General features: G+C 39.1%; 1 protein-coding gene across 1 annotated transcript in view; it reads left to right on the top strand.

Annotated features, from left to right (window-relative positions):
- Nucleotides 1-1860, top strand: part of GYS1 (glycogen synthase 1) — a 143310-nt gene extending 141450 nt beyond the window's left edge. Inside the window, 2 exon segments of the mRNA XM_053690787.1 lie at nt 164-244; nt 591-1860. Coding sequence (XP_053546762.1) covers nt 164-244; nt 591-911 — 402 coding nt within the window. The 3' untranslated portion in view covers nt 912-1860.
- Nucleotides 1861-12076: the final 10216 nt, after the last annotated feature.

Below are 12076 nucleotides of genomic sequence, written 5' to 3'. Positions count from 1 at the left end.
TATATTCAATCACTTTTGTCTACACCATTAAGAGTTGGCTAACACAATTTAAAACACTTTGTATGCATAATTTGTTTTGAGTCTATTGGAAAGCACATTTGTTTACTGTGTAAGTGCTGTCACAGAGGAGAATTGTTAATAATGCTGGTCTTCTTATTTACAGTATTATATGTATTCTCGACACATGGCTCTAGCTAAGGCATTTCCTGACAACTTTACGTACGAGCCACATGAACCTACTGCAGTGAGTATACGTCTATTAACTTAACTAACTTGCCTTATTTATGAACTTTAGAATCTCAGATGTCATAATGCATTCAACCAACACATCTTGTGAAAGGGACGTTATTTTCACGTTTAACACCTTAGGGCTGCACAGTACCTTCACCTCTGTAGGTGCACTTTGTATGGCAGCTTGAGTTTAAATCCCCCCCCCCCCCCAAAAAAAAAAAAAAAAACTTTCTGATTTGGAAAATGTTAGTTTTAGCAGACTAATTATATAGCTATATGTAAAACTTTATTTTGAGAGTGCTATAAACTGTACATACAGGACATCAAAGAAATACTTTGTTTGCTTGTCTTATTTTTAGGCTCAAGGATTCAGATACCCACGTCCAGCCTCTGTGCCACCATCTCCTTCTCTTTCACGACACTCCAGTCCTCATCACAGTGAAACGGAAGATGATGAGAGATATGACGAGGAGTTGGAAGCAGAGAAAGATCGTCAGAATATTAAGCAACCAGTCATGGCAACCGTGGATCCTGTACCTGACTGGCGCAAACGATCCAAGAAAGGTTCTGTGGATGTCACCAACTCTAGTAATGCCAGCAATGCCAGTACTCCCACAAACCCAAGCAGCCCAAGTGACATCAGCAGTCCCACCAGCTCACTCATTGAAGAGAGGAACTAATTATTATTGATCTTAAATTCAAAATTGTGTTTGCTGGATACAAACAAGGGATAAACTGCATTGTTCTGTATTTAATTGCTCCTTACCTAGATTTGTAGATCTGTCTATTAGTGATCTTGATACCAGCATTCCACTCCAGCTGGTTCTTTAATCTATCTTCTCTATCCTCGGATATCGAGAAAGGGAATTTGAAGCTTGCTCTGCTTTTATTCAGCACTACAATACAGTTAATTGTCCCAGTCTGTTTGTTTTTCTCTTGATATTACCGTAGAAGTGCAAATTTGCTTAAATCAGTTCAAAAGGGAAAAAAGTTGAAAGTACTTTAGGGTGCAATATGCAAAACTAGAACAGTTCTGTGCTTCATCCTATGCTGAACCCAACTCAGGCCTACTTTTCTGCTATCCATTTACTTATTCTTTTTCCCCCAATACGGCAGGTAATTGTATGATTATTAGTTTGTATTTTGCACCATTTTTAGCAATTCTATGTCAACATATGCAGAAATTCTGGACTGCTCCAGCCTTATTGTGCCCGATCCGAAAGAAGCTAGTTATTGCCAGACAGCCTTTTCCAGTGTATTCTGTCTTGCTGTATTTCATCTGTACTGTGAACGTTTCTGTGTTATGGCAGAGAGTCTTCCATCATGATAAACTGTTACAATATAGCTGCTAGAGAATTAAACCTTGTATTGGCAGTCATTAGGCACTGCATAGTTTGTCCAGCTGGCTATGAAGTGGCCAACAGACCAATTTACAAAGTTTATTTCAGAGTATTACTTCTAGACGGATTTCATTTCACTTGGTTTAGACCACTTTAGTTTGTAACAGTGAGCATAACCAATTTGTAGTCTGCCAGTATGTTGTGAGGCTATTTAAGGAAACCGGAAGTGTGATGTGTCTTTTCAGAGAAAAAAGAAATTGTATTTAAAAATTAAAATTTTAAAATCTGATTTTCTTCTGTTTTATTATTAATTCATAAATATACTAAATAACTTTTATATGTTCACTTATTGAAAAACCTATGTGACAATGCACAATGTTTACACGGTAGCAAAATGTGTGAGGAACAGTCAACTAAAAAAAAATTGTTTTATTGTTTTAGAAGATAGATGATCCCCTTTATTACCTATTTACCAGTTGCACAGAAAACATGCTTATATTAATACTTTTTGTTTTACCTCTGTGATTACCTTGTTTCTAAGCATCATCTGACTGCCCCCTGATCACATTACTTTTTCTATTAACTTGCATTTAAGCCAATTAGTGCTGTAATGTTAGAATCCACGGGCGTCAGCACAATGTTTACTATATGGCTCACAAGAACTAGCTTCCCCTAATGTGAAAACCAAATACAAAAGCATGTGATCATGGCGCTGTCTTTAGGGATTTAGAAACAGACAGAAATTTAGAGGTTTAAGGGTTATAAAGTATGGTAATATATAACCATGTTGGTTGTGCAAAGCTGGGGAATGGGTAGTAAATATCTATCTTTTTAAACAATATCAATTTGTGTTGATTGTCCCTTTAATGTCCCTTTTAAAAGACAACTAAAGTAAAAAATTAAACTTTCATGGTTCAGATAAAGCATGCAATTTTAAAAAAAATTTCAATTTGAAATGGAGTACGTGCTATTACATTGCCTTGTTGTGCATTTGTTGATTAGGCGTATATTTAAATTATTGTGCATATTATTGTTTAATTTGATAGCTTTCTGGAAAAAAAAAACTTATTTAAAAGGTGGTGAACCCCTCTGTCAAACTATTGCTATGTTTCTATAGAGTTAATAATTTTATTGCCTAAAATTCACAAACAACAACAAAAATAACGTAACTAGTCATTCCCAGGGATGTTACTCACAAAATATTTGGTTCTGAAGTCAGTAATGTTTGTTTTTATTTCTGCTGTTATTAGTCACATGACTAGTGCTTGGGAAAATTTACAAAGGAATTTCGTATTTACGCATGTGGAGCCCATAAACACAGGTTAATGAATCTCTCCCTGGCTTTGTGACCCATTGCCAGTAACAGGTGCCCAAACTTATCCTTTTGCTACCAAGACATTTTCACACCCTGTGTTAGATGTTTTTTTTTACTTTTTTAGCCCTCATTGCATTTACACATAAATGTCAACGTTTTTGTGAGGTACCTACACAAATTATACCTCTTATTGTACTAAGCATACAAAAAAATACATTGTAGCATTTCCTATGGCGTACATAGTAAATAGCAACATGAAATTATTTCCTAAACAATTCAAACCCAAACTTAAAGGAATAGTATAGTCAAAAATAAATGTTTATGATTCACATAGAGCATGCAATTTTAAATCAACTTTCTATTTTCTCCTATTAATTTTTCTTTCTCTTGGTAAATTTATTTTAAAAAGCTGGAAAGTAAGCTTAAGAGCTGGGCTATTTTTGGTTAAGCGCCTGGGTAGAGCTTGCTGATTGGATGGCTACATTTAGACACCAATCAGCAAGTATTACCCAGGTGCTGAACAAAAAATTGTCTGGCTTCTAAGCTTACATTCCAGCTTTTTAAAACAGATACCAAGAGAATGAAGTAAAATTGATAATAGGAGAAATTAGAAAGTTGCTTAAAATTGCATTCTCTATCTGAATCATGAAAGTTTAATTTTGACTATACTATCCCTTTAACCAAATTTAGGGCCGGACTTAACAAGCAGCAGATGCAGTCTGTCTAAAACCTAAGTTAATGGGACACTGAACCCAAATTTTTTATTTCATGTATCAGAGCATTACATTTTTAGCAACTTTCTAATTTACTGCTATTAATTTTTCATTATCTTGCTATCTTTATTTTAAAAGCAGGAATGTAAATCTTAGCAGCCAGCCCATTTTAAGTTCAGCACCATGGATAGCGCTTGCTTATTGGAGGCTTACATTTACCCATCAATAAGCAAGCATAACCCAGGTTCTCAACCAAAAATGGGCCGCCTCCTATGCATTACATTCCTGCTTTTTAAATAAAGATAGTAAGAGAATGAAGAAAAATTAATAGGAGTAAATTAGAAAGTTGCTTAAAATTGCATGCTCTATCTGAATCGTGAAATAAAAGTGTCCCTTTAAGAAGCAACTTGTCCGCCACCTACTGCAATCATCCCGATCCGATCTGGATGATTGGCACCCCCTGCTAGCGGCAAATGTGCAGGGGGTGGCATTTCACAATAAATGCTTGTGCAATGATGAATGCCGACAGCTTATGTCCACCCGCCATTTGATAAATTGGCCCCTTAGCATCAATTCACCTTCCCAAAACGCCAAAATGTAGGCTCCCATACATATATTGTTCAATTAAAATTAAGAATGAAAAATCAGAAGATATAATGTATTACTTTTGTCACAATACACCGTCCTTGCATTTTATGCAGAAAATTAGTAGGTATAAAATGTCTTGCCATACAAATATTAGATACATTTTTAAAATTACACAAAGTTTTAATTAGGGGGGTGTTAAATACATTTTAACAATGTTTTCATGTTCCTGTCCCTGTCCAACCTCATTCAGCATAGCAAAAATAAATGCATTTTTTTTTTTTAAAATAGCTGTTCCAAAAATCATTGTATATAGCATTTTACAAGATATAACCTATTTTACATTCCCCCAGTTCTCTCATTTATTTTAATTGCTATTTTTGTATTAATTCAGAGAAACATGGATCTATGAACTCTAATATTATTGCACAAAAAAATGCAACTTGGATTCAAGTGTTATTATTAAAAAAACAGACTGCAAATACAAATTCGGGTTTCATGTCCCATCACTTATCGTTAAGAACATTTCCTTAAAGGAATAGTCTAGTCAAAATTTAACTTTCATGATTCAGGTAGAGCATGCAATTTTAAAGGGACACTAAACCCCAACATTTTCTTTCATAATTCAAGTTGAGAATACAATTTTAAACAACATTCTAATTTACTTCTATTATCTAATTTGCTTCATTCTTTAGATATCCTTTGTTGAATAAATAGCAATGCACATGGGTTAGCCAATCACACAAGGCATCTATGTGCAGCAACCAATCAGCAGTTACTGAGCCTATCTGGATATGCTTTTAAGCAAAGTATATCAAGAGAATGAAACAAATTAGATCATAGAAGTAAATTAGAAAGTTATTTAAAATTGTACGCTCTTTCTAAATCATGAAAGAAACTATTTGGGTTATATGTCCCTTTAAGCAACTTTCTAATTTACTCCTATTATCAATTTTTCTTTGTTCTTTTGCTATCTATTTGAATGTAAGCTTAGATTCTTGCTTTTCAAATAAAGAAACAAAGAGAACAAATAAAAAATACTAGGAGTAAATTAGAACGTTGCTTAAAATAGCATACTCTATCTGAATCATGAAAGTTTAATTTTGACTAGACTATTCCTTTAAGATATCAAACACCAAGTATATTTCATACACTGCCTTTAAATCTTGGGTGCTGCCTAGGTTACACTGCAGGTATCTAAACGGGAGTTACTGCACATGTGCAAACGCATCAGCAATGTAATGCAGCGACAGATTACAACGCAGTGACATCCATTACTAGAGGGGGGGGGGAGAGATAACCTCAATACTATACTTATTAAATGTATTTAGTGTCTACTGTCCCTTTTTTTAAGAAGTGCGTTTTTTGAGGAATCTCCTATACAGTCACTGTGTAGTTGGAAGTTAAAAGATTTAAATGCATTATTTTTATATGTTAAAAACATTCTTATTTCACCTGTGCTCTATTTCAGAAAGCATTAAAATCTGGCCTAGATTAGTGTGTGCTGAGGACTGGAATTTAAAAACACTGGTCTACAGGATCCACCCCAGCCCATCTAAGGAAAGAGAGAAACGAAAGTAAAACTATTGGAAAAGATGGCACTGTGTTAAAGGGACAGTCAACACCAGATTTTTGTTGTTGTTTTAAAAGATATATAATCCCTTAATTTTCCAATCCAAACTTTTGGATAACCAACACAGTTATAATAATAATACACTTTTTACCTCTGTGATTACCTTGTATCTAAGCCTCTAAAGAACTGAAATAAGGAGGCAGACAGACTTGTATTTTAGCCAATCAGTGCTCACTCCTTGGTAAATTCATGTGCATGAGCTCAATGTTAGCTATATGAAACACGTGAACTAACACTTTCTAGTGGGGAAAAACTGTCAAAATGCAGTTAGATTAGAGGCAGCCTTCAAGTTCTAAAAAATTAGTATATGGACCTCCTAGGTTTAGCTTTCAACTAAGAATACCAAATGAACAAAGCAAAATTGGTGATAAAAGTAAATTGGAAAGTTGTTTAAAATTACATGCCCTATTTGAATCATGAAAGTTTTTTTTTTACTTGACTGTCCCCTTTTAAAGTAGAATACAGAAATGTTTTCTTCTTCTTAAACTATGCATGAACACCTTATCGGAAATCATGTGACTTATGTTCGTTTTAGAGCATTCCTGTTCAGTTGTAATTTTAAAGCTCAACAAGGAGATCATTTAAACTTTCCTGTTGGGGGGTAAATGACCCTTTCATAGTCCAAAGTCACAAACCCTGGATCTGTGCTGCTGGTGACATCACTGCTATTGTCAAATTGATTTTTTTACATTGCAACAAACTTCCTCAGTCTGGAGCTCCATACTCCTGCATTACTCTGACCCATGACGTTTGTCTCGCCAGTCGCCATCCACAACTATAGTTAGACGCAGTCCTTTAGGTAATTTCGGAATGTGTACGGCAGGGGCGCCCTCAAGTGTTACTTATTAGTATTGCATAAAGGTATACTGTATACATAGCGCGGACGCCCCATGCAGGTTAGTACGTAGATGAGGTGCCTCTCCTCCCTCTTGACAAGTAACCACGCCGTTAACAAATACTATCAGTCTCCATACCCGCGTAACCCAGAGGACACAGTATAACTGCTAGAGCCTCAGGTAAGACAAGAATCGTTATTTAAACGTCAAAACTAAACATTTGTGATCTAGAGTCAGTGCCACCATTTCTGTGATTTGTCATTATATATTTATTTGTCCTTATCAAAGGTTTAGACAGGAATGTCCGGGGCTTTGTCATTAAGTAGCATAACGGATAACATTATTCTGTCATTACATGTAAGAGTCGTTTATATTGTTTTATGAAGCCAGCCCATGTAGTGTGCATGGACTTAAAATCATGTATGAGTCGTGTACAGGGATAGGCACAGACAAAGGCTGTGGTGGACATTTTCCAAAGTTCAGACCTTAGTGAAGGACACCAAGGTACATTTGAAATTAAAAACATTATTGTATAGTGCTTGGTGTTATTATACTGATGCAGATATCCCTGACCCTATAACCAGCCCTCCTCTGGCTATACCCATGAGCCAGTCTCACTACTGTGTCATTATATAGTGCTGGGTGTTATTATACTGATGCAGATATCCCTGACCCTATAACCAGCCCTCCTCTGGCTAAACTCATGTGCCAGTGTCACTACTGTGTCATTATATAGTGCTGGGTGTTATTATACTGATGCAGATATCCCTGACCCTATAACCAGCCCTCCTCTGGCTAAACTCATGAGCCAGTGTCACTACTGTGTCTTTGTATAGTGCTTGGTGTTATTATACTGATGCAGATACCACTGGTCCTATAACCAGCCCTCCTCTGGCAATACCCATGTGCCAGTGTCACTACTGTGTCTTTGTATAGTGCTGTGTGTTATTATACTGATGCAGATACCACTGATTCTATAACCAGCCCTCCTCTGGCTATACCCATGAGCCAGTGTCACTACTGTGTCTTTGTATAGAGCTGGGTGTTATTATACTGATGCAGATACCACTGATCCTATAACCAGCCCTCCTCTGGCTATACCCATGAGCCAGTGTCACTACTGTGTCTTTGTATAGTGCTGTGTGTTATTATACTGATGCAGATACCACTGATTCTATAACCAGCCCTCCTCTGGCTATACGCATGTGCCAGTGTCACTACTGTGTCTTTGTATAGTGCTGGGTGTTATTATACTGATGCAGATACCACTGATCCTATTACCAGCCCTCCTCTGGCAATACCCATGTGCCAGTGTCACTACTGTGTATTTGTATAGTGCTGTGTGTTATTATACTGATGCAGATACCACTGGTCCTATAACCAGCCCTCCTCTGGCTAAACCCATGTGCCAGTGTCACTACTGTGTCTTTGTATAGTGCTTGGTGTTATTATACTGATGCAGATACCACTGGTCCTATAACCAGCCCTCCTCTGGCTATACGCATGTGCCAGTGTCACTACTGTGTCTTTGTATAGAGCTGGGTGTTATTATACTGATGCAGATACCACTGATCCTATAACCAGCCCTCCTCTGGCAATACCCATGTGCCAGTGTCACTACTGTGTCTTTGTATAGTGCTGGGTGTTATTATACTGATGCAGATACCACTGATCCTATAACCAGCCCTCCTCTGGCAATACCCATGTGCCAGTGTCACTACTGTGTCTTTGTATAGTGCTGTGTGTTATTATACTGATGCAGATACCACTGGTCCTATAACCAGCCCTCCTCTGGCTAAACCCATGTGCCAGTGTCACTACTGTGTCTTTGTATAGTGCTTGGTGTTATTATACTGATGCAGATACCACTGGTCCTATAACCAGCCCTCCTCTGGCTATACGCATGTGCCAGTGTCACTACTGTGTCTTTGTATAGAGCTGGGTGTTATTATACTGATGCAGATACCACTGATCCTATAACCAGCCCTCCTCTGGCAATACCCATGTGCCAGTGTCACTACTGTGTCTTTGTATAGTGCTGTGTGTTATTATACTGATGCAGATACCACTGATCCTATAACCAGCCCTCCTCTGGCAATACCCATGTGCCAGTGTCACTACTGTGTCTTTGTATAGTGCTGGGTGTTATTATACTGATATAGATAACCAGCCCTCCTCTGGCTATACCCATGAGCCAGTGTCACTACTGTGTCATTATATAGTGCTGGGTGTTATTATACTGATGCAGATACCACTGATCCTATAACCAGCCCTCCTCTGGCTATACACATGAGCCAGTGTCACTACTGTGTCTTTGCATCAGTATAATAACACCCAGCACTATACAAAGACACAGTAGTGACACTGGCTCATGGGTATAGCCAGAGGAGGGCTGGTTATAGGATCAGTGGTATCTGCATCAGTATAATAACACCCAGCACTATACAGATACCACTGCAGATACCAGTGTCACTACTGTGTCTTTGTATAGTGCTGTGTGTTATTATACTGATGCAGATACCACTGGTCCTATAACCAGCCCTCCTCTGGCTAAACCCATGTGCCAGTGTCACTACTGTGTCTTTGTATAGTGCTGGCTGTTATTATACTGATACAGATACCACTGGTCCTATAACCAGCCCTCCTCTGGCTATACGCATGTGCCAGTGTCACTACTGTGTCTTTGTATAGAGCTGGGTGTTATTATACTGATACAGATACCACTGGTCCAATAACCAGCCCTCCTCTGGCTATACCCATGTGCCAGTGTCACTACTGTGTCTTTGTATAGTGCTTGGTGTTATTATCCTGATGCAGATACCACTGATCCTATAATCAGCCCTCCTCTGGCTATATTCATGAGCCTGTGTAACTACTGTGTCATTATATAGTTCTTGGTGTTATTATACTGATACAGATACCACTGGTCCTATAACCAGCCCTCCTCTGGCTAAACCCATGTGCCAGTGTCACTACTGTGTCTTTGTATAGTGCTTGGTGTTATTATCCTGATGCAGATACCACTGATCCTATAATCAGCCCTCCTCTGGCTATATTCATGAGCCTGTGTAACTACTGTGTCATTATATAGTGCTTGGTGTTATTATACTGATGTAGATACCACTGATCCTATAACCAGCCCTCCTCTGGCAATACCCATGTGCCAGTGTCACTACTGTGTCATTATATAGTGCTGGGTGTTATTATACTGATGCAGATACCTCTGGTCCTATAACCAGCCCTCCTCTGGCAATACCCATGTGCCAGTGTCACTACTGTGTCTTTGTATAGTGCTGTGTGTTATTATACTGATGCAGATACCACTTATTCTATAACCAGCCCTCCTCTGGCTATATCAATGTGCCAGTGTCACTACTGTGTCTTTGTATAGTGCTTGGTGTTATTATACTGATGCAGATACCACTGGTCCTATAACCAGCCCTCCTCTGGCTATACGCATGTGCCAGTGTCACTACTGTGTCTTTGTATAGAGCTGGGTGTTATTATACTGATGCAGATGCCACTGATCCTATAACCAGCCCTCCTCTGGCAATACCCATGTGCCAGTGTCACTTCTGTGTCTTTGTATAGTGCTGGGTGTTATTATACTGATACAGATAACCAGCCCTCCTCTGGCTATACCCATGAGCCAGTGTCACTACTGTGTCATTATATAGTGCTGGGTGTTATTATACTGATGCAGATACCACTGATCCTATAACCAGCCCTCCTCTGGCTATACCCATGAGCCAGTGTCACTACTGTGTCTTTGCATCAGTATAATAACACCCAGCACTATACAAAGACACAGTAGTGACACTGGCTCATGGGTATAGCCAGAGGAGGGCTGGTTATAGGATCAGTGGTATCTGCATCAGTATAATAACACCCAGCACTATACAGATACCACTGATCCTATAACCAGCCCTCCTCTGGCAATACCCATGAGCCAGTGTCACTTCTGTGTCATTATATAGTGCTGGGTGTTATTATACTGATGCAGATACCACTGATCCTATAACCAGCCCTCCTCTGGCTATACGCATGTGCCAGTGTCACTACTGTGTCTTTGTATAGTGCTGGCTGTTATTATACTGATACTGATACCACTTGTCCTATAACCAGCCCTCCTCTGGCTATACGCATGTGCCAGTGTCACTACTGTGTCTTTGTATAGAGCTGGGTGTTATTATACTGATGCAGATACCACTGATCCTATAACCAGCCCTCCTCTGGCTATACCCATGTGCCAGTGTCACTACTGTGTCTTTGTATAGTGCTGGCGGTTATTATACTGATACAGATACCACTGGTCCTATAACCAGCCCTCCTCTGGCTATACACATGTGCCAGTGTCACTACTGTGTCTTTGTATAGAGCTGGGTGTTATTATACTGATGCAGATACCACTGATCCTATAACCAGCCCTCCTCTGGCAATACCCATGTGCCAGTGCCACTACTGTGTCTTTGTATAGTGCTGGGTGTTATTATACTGATAGATACCACTGGTCCAATAACCAGCCCTCCTCTGGCTATACGCATGTGCCAGTGTCACTACTGTGTCTTTGTATAGTGCTTGGTGTTATTATCCTGATGCAGATACCACTGATCCTATAATCAGCCCTCCTCTGGCTATATTCATGAGCCTGTGTAACTACTGTGTCATTATATAGTTCTTGGTGTTATTATACTGATACAGATACCACTGGTCCTATAACCAGCCCTCCTCTGGCTAAACCCATGTGCCAGTGTCACTACTGTGTCTTTGTATAGTGCTTGGTGTTATTATACTGATGTAGATACCACTGATCCTATAACCAGCCCTCCTCTGGCAATACCCATGTGCCAGTGTCACTACTGTGTCATTATATAGTGCTGGGTGTTATTATACTGATACAGATACCTCTGGTCCTATAACCAGCCCTCCTCTGGCTAAACCCATGTGCCAGTGTCACTACTGTGTCATTATATAGTGCTGGGTGTTATTATACTGATATAGATACCACTGATCCTATAACCAGCCCTCCTCTGGCTAAACCCATGTGCCAGTGTCACTACTGTGTCTTTGTATAGTCCTTGGTGTTATTATACTGATGCAGATACCTCTGGTCCTATAACCAGCCCTCCTCTGGCTATATTCATGAGCCAGTGTCACTACTGTGTCTTTGTATAGAGCTGGGTGTTTTTATACTGATGCAGATACCACTGATCCTATAACCAGCCCTCCTCTGGCTATACCAATGTGCCAGTGTCACTACTGTGTCTTTGTATAGAGCTGGGTGTTATTATACTGATGCACATACCACTGATTCTATAACCAGCCCTCCTCTGGCTATACCCATGTGCCAGTGTCACTACTGTGTCTTTGTATAGTGCTTGGTGTTATTATACTGATGCAGATACCACTGATCCTATAACCAG

Source organism: Bombina bombina, chromosome 8 (genome assembly GCF_027579735.1).
Source record: "Bombina bombina isolate aBomBom1 chromosome 8, aBomBom1.pri, whole genome shotgun sequence".
Classification (NCBI taxonomy): Eukaryota; Metazoa; Chordata; class Amphibia; order Anura; family Bombinatoridae; genus Bombina; species Bombina bombina.
The sequence above is the reverse complement of the archived record's forward strand: the minus strand, read 5'-3'. Positions and strand labels throughout refer to the sequence as shown.